This window comes from Staurois parvus, unplaced genomic scaffold (genome assembly GCF_062004578.1).
Source record: "Staurois parvus isolate SC_StPar_1 unplaced genomic scaffold, SC_StPar_1.0 ptg000513l, whole genome shotgun sequence".
Taxonomy (NCBI): domain Eukaryota; kingdom Metazoa; phylum Chordata; class Amphibia; order Anura; family Ranidae; genus Staurois; species Staurois parvus.
In genome coordinates this window covers 3,158,950-3,176,374 of record NW_028318309.1, presented here as the reverse complement: position 1 = coordinate 3,176,374, position 17,425 = coordinate 3,158,950, and the positions used below count along the sequence as shown (strand labels likewise).

Genomic DNA, 17,425 nt, shown 5'->3' with positions numbered 1-17,425 from the left:
TAACTGCCATATTTGCTGGTCAGCTTGGCCTGCTAAGAAAAGTGTAAGAACAATAGATCTACTGGCAGGATTACCCCATAATAAAACTATGTTACAGGGAAACTCAGAAAAGCTAAATTTCCTTTGTTAACGCTACTGAAAGAAGGCATTATGAATGTAATTTTTTTATTTTGCCTAGAATTCCATTTTTTAACTCTTATTGGCTCTCGGCTGAAACTGTCATTTTTTTTTTAAATGAAGATCCTTATTATGGTGTGTTAGCTGTGTGAATTGAACCTTTTGTCCACATTGTGTAAAATCTCAGATTACTGACCCGTTCTTGTTGGATGCATCTCCGGTTCGTTTGAAAAGTTCATTCTCCAGTAAATGCTTCTTTTCCATCAATGCTGCCTTTTCCTATTGAAAAAAGAAATTCATTTTGAGCATGATTGGATGAGTACTGTGCACCCACACTGCAGAGTCTTCCTCACCCTGGCCACCATGGGACTCTGTAGCTGCTGGAAGAGAGTGGAGGGTTATAATTCACTGCTGCTACTGCCCAAAGTCCCACCTACAAGAGACTGGAGGGGCTGCAGGGCAGTGTAATCCCCAAATCCCCAATGATAGGAAGGGTGAGTGGAATTGCATCTCCCAGGTGCCTAGGAGTAGCTAAGGAGAGACAGCCCATGCTTTGAGAGGGAAAGTAAGAGCTGGTTGGCAGTGGCTGGACGAGGGAGCTGTACTGAGCCGGGACCTGCATTGTGCTGCCCAGAGGTATGTGTGAGCAAAGTGGACTGTGCTACAGATCGAGCTGTCACTGGAAGAGACTGCCTGCCACTTAGAAAACCCCATAGCCATGTGGAGCTGAGCAGAGAACTGTACTGGGCTGCCTAGGGACTGCTGTGGACACCGTGTCCTGTGTTGTTTTGCCTGTGAAGGGACCTGGCTACTGAGAGACAGTGCTGGGGACAAGTGTTCTACATGCTGCAGTACTGTCCTGGTGAGACCGGAACCCCAGAGCAGAGATCTGTGTAGCTGATAGAGACTGAGTTGCCATCTTGGCTTGCTACACAGTGTTCCAGAGTGCTATACACTTGGCTATATGAGAGACTGGAGCTGTTCCTAAATCATTGAGGAATGGGCTACCTAGTGCTGCTAGACATCAACTTGAGAACTGCAAGACTTTTCATCTGGCCACCAAGGGAACTAAGCTCTTCCAGTTTTGAGAGGCCTCTTGGCTATCATTATCCTCTGGTTTCTCTACACTGTGGTATTCTTCGGAGATTACCCCTGAACCTTTCTCTTTGGGAGCGAGAAAAAAATACTACAGCAAAAAAAGCTGTCCATCCAAAGACTAAAGGCCCCAGCGCCAGCAGGACCAAGATAATGTTCCACTGGCCAGTGGGTTATTTAAGGTCTCTTTCATCTTTAGTCAGGCCTCATAATATATTGGCATGCTTCATAACTGTTACATATATTTACAGTGTTATTGCATTTGTTCATTGCAACCATTGTACTATTGTCTCATTGTGACGGAGCGTAGGCAGGACAGAACACACAGAGTAGATGGCAAACGCACAAAGCTTTATTGAGGCAAACAGATGACAGTCACCGAATAGGGGAGTTCGCAGGGAGGGTGAATACGCCAGTACAGGGCGACACGGAAGGACCAACACACTTAAAGTCCAACACCGAGAGCCAAGGGAGAGTCTCTGTAGCAAGTAATCCAACAGGGGGGTGGTGTGAGTCTCTGTAGTAAGTAATCCAGCAGGGGCTTTGGTGTGAGTCTCTGTAGCAAGTAATCCAACAGGGGTTTGGTGTGAGTCTCTGTAGCAAGTAATCCAATGGGGTTTGGTGTGAGTCTCTGTAGCAAGTAATCCAACAGGGGGTTTGGTGTGAGTCTCTGTAGCAAGTAATCCAACAGGGTGGGTTGGTGTGAGGTCAGCACAAGAACAGTGCAAGTGAAGCAGACAGAGAGCATGTACTCACGGATCTCTGGTGTCTAGCAGACAGTCTTCCCCAGCTCTAGGAGAAGGGGGGTCCTAGGCAGCCTTGGGTCTCTGCCGAGCCTGGCCACGAAAAGTCCCAGCCGCAACCTGGGCTCCTTCTGTCAGCTACACAGCGGTGAATACCTTGGGAGCTCTGGCATCAGCTTCTTAAAACTTATGTCTGACCACCTAGTCACCTAGGCAACCGGGGGGGGGCCCGGAGCTGGCGTGGCTCCACCTTGTCTTAGGAATGCCTTTCATCTTTGCATGAGGGGAGAGGGGCACGGATAAGAGACGGCAGAGAGAGCAGGGACAGAGCAAGGGGGCTGAGAGGGGAAAGCAGCTGCGACAAACATATTATTGTTGTTTGCTATTTGGTTATTTTCCTACAGGGATTTTAACTTTTTAATAAAGCCCTTTGCAAGCCACACGGTGCATCGCTAAGTCCTTGGTCAGTTCTGGACAGGTCATTACTGGAGAAGGATAGAAGGACCCAAACAATCCAGCTGCTTGTAGGTAGGTACAGCATGGTACGAGGCAGTAAACACACCGATTGCAAACAAAACTTGTATTGACAAAAAGGGTCTAGGGTACAAACAACCCAGCAGAAGGAATCCCTGCTGGGAACACTCACAGTTCTGTGAAACCTTGTAGGTTGGAGCAGGTTTTGATGTACCGACAACATCTGTCTCTGAGGGTGGAATGTGGCCTGGTCAGTCTGAGCCCAAAGGGGAGGATTCCAATGCAGGATGGTGTGTTCCTATCCTTTCCATACTCATCTGTAATCTTTCCTTACCGCTATTCACTCTCCGGGACAGACGGGTGAACTGTCTCTGCACTATCCACTCTCCAAAAGTCATGCCAAAACCTAGGGCTGGCACTAAAAAGGCTCTGCTGACCCAAGATCACCTGGAAGCAGCATAGCCAACTGGAACACTGTCCAAAGGACCAAAGTAACCATCGAGAAACTAGGTTTCTCTTGACTTCCTCTCTAGCTGTGGTACCGCTCTGGCTGGGCGCCACCTACAGTTAAGAACAAAGACTACACCTGCCTGAAAGCTACTCCGGAGGTAGCTCTACATGACTAAAGCCTAATTTGGGGGCTGACCTCTTAAACCATGACCAGTAAACAAAGTTCAGTTTCAGGGTGAGCTGGAAGTGGAAGTGAGAAAACCCTTTTTAGAATCCCACAAAAAACACCAGTACTCACGGCTTCCATTCTGTCCATCAAATTCTCCAATTCAAGGATTCGTTCATGTTTTTCTTCTATCTTCTCAGCCACCTCATTCAGTTTCTGAACACTTTTCATAAATTGATCTTCATGTTCAACTGCAGCAATCTGCCAAAAATGTGAAAATGAAAATCTATCACTTAAATCAGTTTTTCAAGTTACTTTCACATTTCTTCAGTTCCCGCACCTATCTATACCCTGTGGACCGCAGCAATTCGTACATTTTCTATGAATTAACTGAAGGAATCTGGAAAGCTGTAACTAAGCTAAGAACATGTCCAGGTTAGTTGGAATGAGATTCCGTAAGTGTTAGAAGCTGTTGAAAGTTTACACCTGGAGTGCAGCTTTATCATAAATATTAGTTTTAAGTGGATTGGCCCTATTGCCAGGGTACTAGGTGTAATCCTAGACTCTGTCCTTTAACCCCCAAATCCAATCACTATCCAAATCTTGTAGACTTCACCTCCGCAACATCTCCAAGATGCGCCCGTCCCTAACCTCGGAAACCACTAAGCAACTTATTCACTCCCTTGTTATATCTCGCCTTGACTATTGTAACTCCCTCCTCATTTGCCGACCTCATCACAGGATATTCCCTCTTCACTCGATCATGAATGCTGCTGCCAGAATCATCCACCTTACTAACCGCTCTGTATCCGCCAACCCTCTCTGCCAATCCCTCCATTGGCTTCCCATTGCCCAACAGATAAAATTCAAAACATTGACAATAACGTATAAAGCCATTTATAACTCTGCCCCAAATTACATCACCGATCTTGTCTCTAAATATCACCCAAACCGTACTCTCCACTCCTCACAAGACCTCCTGCTCTCTAGCTCCCTTGTCTCCTCCTCCCATGCTTGTCTCCAGGACTTTTCCGGAGCTTCACCCATCCTCTGGAACTCTCTACCCCTATTCATCAGACTATCACCTACTCTGCTCACTTTTAGGCGATCTCTGAAAAGCTATCTCTTCAGGGAAGCCTATCCTGCCCTCAGCTAATAATGGAATCTTCTACTCTTTCAACCAGTCCATCCCCCATAGTTACTACCTTTTGTACCACTAGCCCCTCCCTCCTAGATTGTAAGCTCCAAGGAGCAGGGCCCTCCTATCCCTCTTGTTTTGAACTGTATTGTTGCTGTATTGTCTCCCGTTATATTGTAAAGTGCTGAGCAAACTGTTGGCACTATAAATCCTGTATAATAATATAATAATAATATTACCTGATATAATCACTGTAGTAATCACCATTTACCTGCAATGTCTGTTTTTCTTCTTCGTGGCGCTTCCGTATCTGCTCAGACTGTTTGCTATAGTTTTCGTACAGTTTACGTGTAGCGTCTCTTAATGCTCCTGCCCCAGCTTCACGTGACGCTTCCAGCTATAGCAGAAACAAGGCATCATAAAATCAGAGATATCTAATGAACATTCAATTGCTTTGATGTTTATCCTCTGCTGTATTGTGGTCAGTAATTTTTTTGAAAACCTAAAATATGCAGGATTTATAAATGAAACATTGGGGTTAATTTATTAAAAGAAGTCAACACACACTTGTACTTTACTATCCCTCCAAATGATTGAGTTCAGGTGTTTCCAGTGAAGGGTACTGTCAATACTACAGAATACAAAGACCTTTCAGACTAGTCATTCTCACTCATGGTTCCTTCAGAGGTTTCTAAGAGATCCCTGAGCTGTGTCCAATTGACCGCCTATCTGATTGTATCTGCACAATCTTAAAGACAATGCCACTTGAATAGGCCATTGGAGTTTCCCAATTACCTTTTCAGCTGTCTGTAATGCTGGCACTTTGAGTACCACTGTAAGGTTTGTATTCTTCCTACCGACCACCAACATAAGGGAATTGACCACTTATGAATTTGTGTTACTAAGGGTTCACAAAGACCTAAAAAATTATTTAGGGGTTCCTCTGGGTCACAAATTCCTACAGACACACAAACATTTTAAAGAGAGCCTTCCCAGAAGCCACAAGGAGGAAAACATCATAATAATGGCCATGGATTTCCAATGTGATGTCCAACAAGCTCCAGTAGGTGTGATGGTCTGGTGCCCATTAATGTTTAGTCATTCGGTATATGTATTCTTCCAGTCATATTTTATGCAAACCCAAGTGAAAAATATGTTTCTAATCATTTTAATATATGCAAATATTCTGTTTATTGTACCTTACAATAAAAGTTGCATACGTTTGAAAGTATATAAATTACACAAATCAGTATCAGGGTGCCTCTACTAGTGTGAACTCAATATGTTGCCAACTTTTAAAATTTTGCAGTAAAACTAATTGTTGGTGATCCCATTGTTTTGTTGCAAGCACATTGGGTCTGGTTCATAAATTTGTAATAGCACTTAAAAATAATAAAATGGAAATTCCAACAGGACTTAAAAAAATCCCTGGGTTGATTAAAGCTAGGCTTCATCTAAGCTCAGGGAATCAAGGGCCTGCCCTCTGCTTGCATATCATCGCAAAGGGAAGAAGATGTAATGCATCATATGATCGAAGACAGAGCTTGAGAACAAGCTGGAATACTGCTTACCCATCAATAGATGAGGCTATGTGCACTCAGAAGAGCAGATGGAGACATCATTATAATGGCAGGGCTGCAAAGTATATATCTCTAGAACATGTAGAACTTAAAAATGCACTCTTCATATAGGTAAAATGGGGGATTTATTATTATTATTATTATTATTATTATTATTATTAGTTCACTGAAAGTGCTTTGAAGTAGAACTAGGCAAAACTTTTTCCTCCATTTTGGATAGAGTACCCATCAGTTTTTTGTTTGCTATCCCAGTCCCGTTTGGTGATTTGCCTTCACTTCCTGTCCCATAGCCACAACAGTAACTGAGGGGAAATCCCTGGTTGGCACCAGGACCATCACAACTAGTTCTGGTGACAACCCAAAATTTTACAATTTTTTTTCTTTTCTCAGGAAAAACAGAGAGGATGAATCTCCCTAACAGGGGTATGGGCAGACGTTAATACCAATATGACAGCTGTTCTAATACCTCTCTCTTTTATTCAAAACTAAAAAAAGTTTTGCCCTTATACTTCAACACAACTTGATAGCTGTGGTTACGTAAGCTTGTCTTTCTGTTTTTCTAGATTACCTCTAAAGTTTAGAAAAATGTTAACTCCAGAAAAAGTCTAAGTGGTCCATTGAGTCTGCGCTTTTTTTAGGGTTTACTTGTTTTTATCCTTTTTAAACTTTTTATATAATCTGGGTATAGGCCTATCTTTATCATAAGTTAATTTACTAGTGAAAAATATATAAATGATGAGTGCAAAAAACAAATAAAAAGGAAGCAGCTGGCACAACAAGTTAGTTTACTGTTGAATGACTCCCCACCAACACTGGAAATCTATTCCCAATTTAAAAAGAAAAAAAAAAAAAAGTGTAACCCTCAACTAAAAATGTTTGCATTGTACAGTTAACAGAACATTCTACCCTGCTGCTTATCTCAGTTATCAGTCACATTAGACACCCAATCTCAAAACAAGAAAGCTGGATATAGACATGAGATGATCATACCCCAATCCATCTATCTAGATCGACAGGCACCAATGCAAACCCCAACCTCAGTGAGAAACATGTTAGAAAAATTGGGTACAGTCCAGGGGCGGACTGACCATTTGGAAACTCGGACCCTGCCCGAGGGCTCGGGGTCTGTAGGGAGCCTCATGAGATGCCCCTGGTACCTTTTTCATAGGCTTTTTTGAGTTTGGGCAAGGACAAAGGGGCCCCATGATCCCCTATTGCCCGGGGGCCCCATGAGTTGTCAGTCCGCCCCTGGTACAGTCCCTGCTGCGCCAGCCGAGATGCGAACCATCTCTGGCCAGTTTAAGGCTGCTGGTTAGTGGCTGGTGGTACCTTTATCTGCAGATCCTCATTTTTCCTGTGCACATCTTCAAGCTCCAGGTCCTGGTCCTTTAGCTTTTCAACAATTCTCTTGTACCGTGAGCTAAATGAATTGTCCTCTTGTTGTGTGTAGCCATTTTGCTGTACATGAAATACATTCTAAAAGGAAAACAGAATTTTTACAAATAGTTTACTAGGGAATGTTTATTTTTAGTGTGCTCAATGTGTTACAATGAAAAAACACTGAGAGTTTAATACCGCTTTATCATATAGTTTCAAGAATTAAAATATTCATCAGCAGTATCACAAACCCTACCAATGAATTTAGAGATTGATGACTGAAAGCTGAAACCGTTTGCAGCAAAGTTGTGTTTTCACCTTTCCTGGTGCAGCATCCCAGGAAAAGATTAGTTCCAAACCTCAACACCTGAGGTGCTCTGACTTTGTTTAGTGATGGTGGTCAAACGAAAGGCACAGGAGGAGATGGATGGAGGTAGACTAGAGTGAGACCATTCTTCCTCTGGACACAACTGGACGTAAAGGAAACACTCAAAAAGAATTTTGGATATGCCTGAATGCAGGTGAAGGTCAGAAGAAGGGGCAATGGTGGGAAGTAGGGGACACAAGGATCCCACATTTTCAGTTGTGAATTCAGAAGACACTGACAGAGGCTGCAGCACTGGAAAGAGGGGGAGGATAAAAAACACGAATGACTAGATTGGATGAGAAGAGCTCCTACATTCAGCTGAGATCTGATGGTTGGAATTCCTTAGAGATATAAAAGGCTCTCTTTAAACACAAAACTCAATAAATCATTGCAATGACTCCTCATTTATTCTTACTGCTTGCAAAGGCGGGCTCCAAATTAAATTTTGGTTAATCTACATAATCATAAGTCATAATCTGAAGGCAAATCCATGAAAATGAAAAGGTTGGCTTTAATTTTAGCCCTCTACTAAATACAAACAAAATTTAAAGCCATTTAAATTTTAACTGAAAAAAAAATGTAAAATATAATAAAATAAAAAATAATAAAATCAAATGCTTAGCTGGGCCCAGCTTCCCACACTCTCAAGAGGTGCGACTGTATTCGCTGTGCCTCCCATGGAAGTTAACGATTAAATGAAGGCAACCCACAACCAACTCATCATAGGATTATAGGATTGCCTAGTACAAGCAGTTTGTGGAGTCATTCCTATTCTCCCCCCATCTTGAGGCTTTCTAAAATCTGTAGATAAAATGTACTCACCTTCTGGCATTGCTGGGTATCAGCATCTAATACAGTCGGGCAAAAAAGTATTTAGTCAGCCACCAATTGTGCAAGTTCTCCCACTTAAAAAGATGAGAGAGGCCTGTAATTGGCATCATAGGTAGACCTTAACTATGAGAGACAAAATGAGAAAAAAAATCCAGACAATCACATTGGCTGATTTGGAAAGAATTTATTTGCAAATTATGGTGGAAAATAAGTATTTGGTCACCTACAAACAAGCAAGATTTCTGGCTCTCACAGACCTGTACCTTCTTCTTTAAGAGGCTCCTCTGTCCTGCACTCATTACCTGTATCAATGGCACCTGTTTGAACTTGTTATCAGTATAAAAGACACCTGTCCACAACCTCAAACAGTCACACTCCAAACTCCAATATGGTGAAGACCAAAGAGCTGTCGAAGGAAACCAGAAACAAAATTGTAGACCTGCACCAGGCTGGTAAGACTGAATCTGCAATAGGCAAGCAGCTTGGTGTGAACAAATCAACTGTGGGAGCAATAATTAGAAAATGGAAGACATACAAGACCACTTTTTTTTCTCATTTTGTCTCTCATAGTTGAGGTCTACCTATGATGCCAATTACAGGCCTCTCTCATCTTTTTAAGTGGGAGAACTTGCACAATTGGTGGCTGACTAATTTAATGACTTTTTTAATATATAATGCCTTTTTCTAAAAATGTATTTAAGTATTTGCTTTATGTTCTCTGTAGAGCTATGCCTGAATTTCTTGATATGCTTCATGATTTTATAACAAAAATATATTTTTTGAGTCCTTGTATTCTTGCAGGATTTCAAAGTCCCAGCTCTTCCAGGCAGAAGCAGTGAGATATGGTGGCATCTCCAATACCTCCTGGAAGTGGTTAAAGCTGGACCCAAATTAAGTATTTTTTAGATTTGTTCTGTAGAAAATGTATTTTTCAATTTTTTTAAGTCATTGGTATTAGGGAGGGATTGAGTCTGAGTAAAGTGAACTTTTCAGTTTCATAGACTGTTCACTTCAAGAAAACTCATAACTCTATGCAGGGGCGGACTGACAACTCATGGGGCCCCCGGGCAATAGGGGATCATGGGGTCCCTGTGTCCTTGCCCAAACTCAAAAAAGCCTGTGAAAAAGGTACCAGGGGCATATCATGGAGCCCTCTACTGACCCCGGGCCCTCGGGCAGTGCCTGAGTTTACAAATGGTCAGTCCGCCCCTGACTCTATGTGAATCTTGTGTCATGGATATATACAGTCAGGTCCATAAATATTGGGACATCGACACAATTCTGACATTTTTGGCTCTATATACCACCACAATGGATTTAAAATGAAACAAACAAGGTGTGCTTTAACTGCAGACTGTCAGCTTTAATTTGAGGGTATTTACATCCAAATCAGGTGAATGGTGTAGGAATTACAACAGTTTGCTTATGTGCCTCTCACTTTTTAAGGGACCAAAAGTAATGGGACAATTGGCTTCTCAGCTGTTTCATGGCCAGGTGTGTGTTATTCCCTCATTATCCCAATTACAATGAGCAGATAAAAGGTCCAGAGTTCATTTCAAGTGTGCTATTTGCATTTGGAATCTGTTGCTGTCAACTCTCAAGATGAGATCCAAAGAGCTGTCACTATCAGTGAAGCAAGCCATCATTAGGCTGAAAAAACAAAACAAACCCATCAGAGAGATAGCAAAAACATTAGGCGTGGCCAAAACAACTGTTTGGAACATTCTTAAAAGGAAGGAACACATCGGTGAGCTCAGCAACACCAAAAGACCCGGAAGACCACGGAAAACAACTGTGGTGGATGACCGAAGAATTCTTTCCCTGGTGTAGAAAACACCCTTCACAACAGTTGGCCAGATCAAGAACACTCTCCAGGAGGTAGGTGTATGTGTGTCAAAGTCAACAATCAAGAGAAGACTTCACCAGAGTGAATACAGAGGGTTCACCACAAGATGTAAACCATTGGTGAGCCTCAAAAACAGGAAGGCCAGATTAGAGTTTGCCAAACGACATCTAAAAAAGCCTTCACAGTTCTGGAACAACATCCTATGGACAGATGAGACCAAGATCAACTTGTACCAGAGTGATGGGAAGAGAAGAGTATGGAGAAGGAAAGGAATTGCTCATGATCCTAAGCATACCACCTCATCAGTGAAGCATGGTGGTGGTAGTGTCATGGCGTGGGCATGTATGGCTGCCAATGGAACTGGTTCTCTTGTATTTATTGATGATGTGACTGCTGACAAAAGCAGCCGGATGAATTCTGAAGTGTTTCGGGCAATATTATCTGCTCATATTCAGCCAAATGCTTCACAACTCATTGGACGCTTCACAGTGCAGATGGACAATGACACAAAGCATACTGCAAAAGCAACCAAAGAGTTTTTTAAGGGAAAGAAGTGGAATGTTATGCAATGGCCAAGTCAATCACCTGACCTGAATCCGATTGAGCATGCATTTCACTTGCTGAAGACAAAACTGAAGGGAAAATGCCCCAAGAAAAAGCAGGAACTAAAGACAGTTGCAGTAGAGGCCTGGCAGAGCATCACCAGGGATGAAACCCAGCGTCTGGTGATGTCTATGCGTTCCAGACTTCAGGCTGTAATTGACTGCAAAGGATTTGCAACCAAGTATTAAAAAGTGAAAGTTTGATTTATGATTATTATTCTGTCCCATTACTTTTGGTCCCTTAATAAGTGGGAGGCACATATGCAAACTGTTGTAATTCCTACACCGTTCACCTGATTTGGATGTAAATACCCTCAAATTAAAGATGACAGTCTGCAGTTAAAGCACATCTTGTTCGTTTCATTTCAAATCCATTGTGGTGGTGTATAGAGCCACAAATGTTATAATTGTGTCGATGTCCCAATATTTATGGACCTGACTGTACGTTAAGAAATGGCTTTTGTCAAATGAAGATTTTATACACTTTAAAAAAAAACAGCTATAAACCTAACAATGCTCACCTAAAATTCACCCGAAACCAATCTAGTTTCCTTTTTAAAATGACACCCAGAAACAAAGTCGTAAAATACTATCAAATCTGTTACTTATCACCATCCATTAAAAACAGGACAAAGCTATAGCAGGGCTGGAAAGACATATACACCCAGTTAATACACACCGTATGTCAATAATACAAAACACATCTAGTTTCACCAACCCAATGACAGTTTAAAGCAAACAACCACAGGAAACAAAGTATGTGCAAAGTAAACAATAAAGAGAAGAATTGAAAAACCCCAAACGATGTTGGAGTTACCAAATCTTTCTATGATCACTGAAGAAAGAGAAAATCCAAAGCTATGTGCAGATTGCAGCCAATTATACATTGGGGTTGATTTACTAAAACTGGAGAGTGCAAAATCTGGTGCAGCTGTGCATAGAAACCAATCAGCTTCCAGGATTTTTGTCAAAGCTTAATTGAACAAGCTGAAATTAGAGGCTGATTGGCTCCCATGTACTATTTACACTCTCCAATTTTAGCAAATAATCCCTATTGCATATTAAAGCTGCGCATACGTGTGTTCTAGTGTACAGTAGTTAATTGCATTCTCTCTATATAGACTGTATACATACTGTACACTGTTTCCACTTTTTTTAACATATATACAGTGAAGGAAATAAGTATTTGATCCCCTGCTGATTTTGAATGTTTGCCCACTCACAAAGAAATGATCAGTCTAAAAATCGAATGTTCGGTGTATTGTAACACTGAGAGACAGAATAGCAACAAAAAATTCAAAAGAAATGCATGTCTAACAAATGATGCACTGATTTGCATGTTCATGAGGGAAATAAGTATTTGATCCCCCTATCATTCAACAGGATTTCTGGCTACCAGGTGTCTTTCATACAGGTAACAAGCTGAGATTAGAAGCAGTCTCTTAAATGGAGTGCTGCTAATCTCATTTTGTTACCTGTATAAAAGACACCTGTCCACAGGAGCAATCAAACCATCAGATTCCAAACTCTCCACCATGGCAAAGACCAAAGAGCTGTCCGAGGCTGTCAGGGACAAGATTGTAGACCTACACAAGGCTGGACTGGGCTACCAAACTATGGCCAAGCAATGCTAGGATACAGATTTTGTTGTACTACAGACTGGAGGCAACTAGAGTGAGCTGACACCTAATCACATGGATCACTGCTGTCATGTCACTGGGTCTGGTGAAAGGACCTTGCAGCCATAAGTTGTTGCCATCATTAAAGAGTGAGCCGTTAGGAGGTATCTACCTAGCTACTTTATAGCTTCATTACTAACTACGGGCCTTGTTAACTGTCTCCAAGTGCACCAACATAGGTTACTGGGCCCCAACAGTTGCCATATTATGAGTCAAGAGGCTTTTCTAAAGGCTGCCCCTTAACAGTTGCCACCCAGAGACCTTTGCCTCTTTGCTTGGTTGAAGAGTTACCTCTCAGGAGACGCCATGCCATATACTAGTCAACCCTTTAGAGTGCACTCTATTCTTGTGTAATATTGTTATTAATATTGAAATTAACGTTTATGTGCACCGTTTACTGCGGATTTTCTGATTCACGTAGTAATTTCACTTTAATGGTATCCCACATGATAGAAAAATATATTTGAAATATATTTATATTCTTCTAAATATATTGACATATATTTGAAATACTACAATTTTGGCCATATTCAAAATATTTCAAAATATATTTCAATAAATATATATATATAATATATATACTGTATGCTGAAATTAGTTTTTATTACAAAATATATGAAAAATATGTTTAAAAATACATTTTCAAATATACTGTATGTCTTTAAAAATGCAAATCTACATTTTTGGAATGCATTTATTTATTTCAGGTACTTATATAGTGCTGTCAATTTACGCAGTGCTTTACATACATATTGTACATTCACATTAGTCCCTAACCCTCAAGGGGCGTACAATCTAAAGTCCCTAATGTACATTCATACATACGCATACTAGGGCCAATTTAGACAGGAGCCAGTTAACCTACCAGCATGTCTTTGGAGTGTGGGAGGAAACCGGAGTACCCGGAGGAAACCCATGCAGGCACAGGGAGAACATGCAAACTCCAGACAGGTGGTGCTGTGGATGGGATTTGAACTGACGACCCTAGAACTGCCAGGTGGAAGTGCTAACTATTTAGCCACTGTGCTGCCCCACATTTACAAATATATGTAAAAATATATGTTGAAATGACTTTATATGTTAAAAAAAATCTGAAGAATATATTTTAAAAAATATATTCTTCAGATTTTAACATGTGAAAAAGTCATTTTAACATATATGTTTATATATATTTGTAAATGCATTCCAAAAACGTAGATTTGTATTTTTAAAGACACACAGTATATTTGAAATGTATTTTTAAAAATATTTTTCATATATTTTGTACTATATAATATAAATATATATAAAATGTTTTATATATATATATATATATATATATATATATATATATATATATATATATATATATATATATATATATATATATTTGATTGAAATACTACAATTTTGACCATATTATATATATATATATATATATATATATATATATTTGATTGAAATACTACAATTTTGACCATATATATATATATATATATATATATATATATATATATATATGTACAGTATACATACAGTACATAGAAATATATTGAATACGGTCAAAATTGTAGTATTTCAAATATATGTCAATACATTTGGGAAGAATATTCTTACAATATATTTCAAATATATTTTTCTTCCATATGGGATAGAACCTGATCTTAGTAAGTATTACTCTGTCTAGCAGATTGTGTCTAAATTAACTAGTTGTGTGCTCATTTATGTTCAAACCACCATTTCTAGTCCATATCAATATATTGCATGCATCTACCAGTAAATGGGTGTGACAATTTTCTGGTAGTAGCCCACAGCCAGAGGTTTTTATGTTCTCAAAGACAAACCGTGATTGTTGTTCTCCTTTATATGTTTTTTAAAACAAGCCTGGCAGTTAAAAAAACAAATTGTATCAAAGATACCTGTGACCCAGGAGTGTTGGATGGGAATGAGAGAAAGCTATTAGCAAAAGTATGTTGGCATAGGACACACCCCCTGCCACACCTCCTTAAAGGAGAATTGTCCAAAAAAAGTTTGTTAAACCCATAAGTGCTTTTTATAATACTACTATTTCTTTATACTGGCTTTGGAATTTAAAAATGCAACAATTTAGAAATTGGATGAAAGGTAAAGCACTTTTTGAAATATATAAAAAGATATATAGATCAGAGCAAAATGAGGAACAAATAAGGAGGAAAGGCAGAGGGACTTTGTTCCAAATCAGAGACAGTCCCTTGAAATCAGGGACAGTTGGGAGTTATGCGTCACTACTGAATCCTGTAGTTACATAGAGTTCCCAGACGTGATGAAAGCCGAAGGGATTTCCAAAGGCAGAAGGTTGGAATGAAGGGAACATTGGCTGCTGCAGAGGTGAGTATAAGAGCCGCTCTATGGTAGGGACCCTTGATCTAGATTTTTTTATTTCGCAAAACTCCATTCAAAACTTTTCCCCTAATCTTCTAATACTACCCCCCCCCCCCACACACACACACACACACCTCCATTTGTAGATACTTTATTTTTCCACTTTCCGACAGTTACAGGGGTTTGGACATCCCCTGCAGGGGTGTTTACAACAGTCAGGTTTTTCCGCAAAATAAAAAAAAAGTCATTAATGTAACGATTTAAAAGATGTTATCTGAAATTGGGCTTTAATTTGTCTGTCAAATTTATTTTAAAAACGATACGTCAATCTAAAGGCTAGCAATGCATGGATCAAAATTCAACCAGTTCAGCGCTGAACTTTGATTTATGTATGGGCAGGATAGACTGATCGACTTCTGAACACCCGCCCCCTTGGATTTTGGATGCTCGATTAGTGCCGCTGGCAATACTGGCCGGTGTATTCTGACGTCGGGGAAGTCTTCATCCTGTCAGATACAAAGGCATAGTGGGAGGATTCCCCCATTAATTTAAAATGTGTTGATGTGGGAATCAAGTCCTTTTTTTTTTATAATTCAACTCACTAGTTCAATGGTCTCCAAACTGCGTCCCAGGGGCTGGATGTGGCCCTTTGCTTGCCTTTATCTGGCCCTCGGGGCACTTTTCCTCCCACTGATACAAGAAACTGTTTCTTTCCTCCCACCAACAATGGGGCATAATTACTCCTACTGATGTCAACAGTGAGGCACAATATCTCCCACTGACACCGATGGGGCACTATTCCTCCAACTGACATCATTGATGGAGCACTATTTCCCCCCACTGACACCAACAATAGAATACTATTCCTCCCAATGATACCAATGATGGGACACTATTCCTGCCACCGACACCAACAATATGGCACTATTTCCCCTCGATGACAACAATAGGACACTATTCCTCAAACTGACACCAACGAAGGGGCACTATTCCTCTCACTGACACAACTGGGCACTATTCCTCCTGCTGACACCAACAACTGGGCGCTATTCCTCCCACTTACACCAATGAAGGGGTGCTATTCCTCCCCCTATAAACAAAGATACATTGTTTACTCCCACTGATGCCGGAACAATTTCTACTTCCAATGGCAATAATCCAGCCCCCTGAAGGTCTGATAGATAGGAAACTCACCCTATGTTTAGAAAGTTTGGAGACCCCTGCACTAGTTGAATAAAAAAAACACATCTATGGCCTGCCTAAGACTACTCTGTTTTGAGGTCAACAACACTGCTGTGTGATTTCATTGCAGAATAGTTAGCGTTTTCACCCTGTTAAAAAAAGCAGAAATGATATATATAAGGCTAAGATCATCAGGTAATAAAAATGATTTTTGTCTTACCTGTATAACACAAGAGCATTCAAATACATTGAGTTATATGTAACTGCCTACAGGAGATTCCACACTGGCAAATAGAGTTGTAAGACAGCTCGGTATAACCCATCCCATTCCCAACATGCCAGTTTTGTTAGCAAGCAATAGTAGGAATGGATCATAAGGACAGAAGGATGGACCCGTGTCCCTTAATGTACTCAAAGAAAAGGATTTTACAGGTAAAACAAAAATACTATTTCCATAATTGTACGTTGAGGAACACAAATATTCATGTAGTTTGGGATATCCAAAATCAGTGCAACTGAGGGGTGGGCAACACAGCAAACAACAACATGGCCCATGTAAACAACTGGAGAACAGAAGGGACACAACAGAGCTCACTGAACATGATCAAGAACCTTATGACTGAATCTGCCAATAGAGGAGGCCTGAACATCCACCTGGTAAAACTTCAACATATGAACAGTAGCTCAGTTGGCAGCCTTGCAAATCTGAGAAATGGATTTCTGATGCTGAAAAGCTCAAGAAGCACCAATTTATCTAGTGAAATTCACTTTAAAAGGTGGAACATTACAATTCAATCCATACGCCAGATAAATGAGCTTCTGAATCCACCTGAATACAGTGAAATGAGAAGACGTTTGTCCCTTGCGGAGACACTCAAAAATGACAGAGTGTCATATTGTCTGAAGGAAGATGTAGGCATAATACAGGCTCAAACAGAGCTATCCAACAACTAGACAATGGAGTGAAACCTCTTTTGGATGTTTGGAAGCAGGGCACTGAGAAGAGATTCCAGACTGAGGTAGAAGCAGGAAACCACCTTACGGAGAAAATAGGTCTTAGGCTTCAACACAACCTTGTGTAGCACAAGAAAAGGCTCCTTACAGGAGTGAAACCTCTTTTGGATGTTTGGAAGCAGGGCATTGAGAAGAGATTCCAGAATAAGGTAGAAGCAGGAAACCACCTTAGGGAGAAAATAGGTCTTAGGCTTCAACACAACCTTGTGTAGCACAAGAAAAGGCTCCTTACAGGATAAAGCCTCAAACTCGTCTTGCAAAAGTCATGGCCGCAAAGTAGTCAACTTGTAGTGAGATTAGATGAGGAAATATCCCAGACAGGTTCAGACAGTTTGGGGAAAATCTGCAGTACCAAGTAGGGATACTATGGAGTCACAGGGGTACATACTGAGGAAGCAATATGAGCAACACTCTGCACAAAGGG

At 40.6% G+C, this 17,425-nt stretch overlaps 1 protein-coding gene across 1 annotated transcript in view; it reads right to left on the bottom strand.

The window, feature by feature from the left end:
• CCDC68 (coiled-coil domain containing 68) overlaps positions 1–17,425 on the bottom strand; it is a 91,133-nt gene that overhangs the window by 28,540 nt on the left and 45,168 nt on the right. Inside the window, exons 4-7 of the mRNA XM_089690088.1 lie at positions 7,093–7,239; positions 4,455–4,580; positions 3,178–3,306; positions 314–396 (exon numbers count right to left, since the gene is read on the bottom strand). Coding sequence (XP_089546214.1) covers positions 314–396; positions 3,178–3,306; positions 4,455–4,580; positions 7,093–7,239 — 485 coding nt within the window. The remainder of the gene's footprint in view (positions 1–313; positions 397–3,177; positions 3,307–4,454; positions 4,581–7,092; positions 7,240–17,425) is intronic.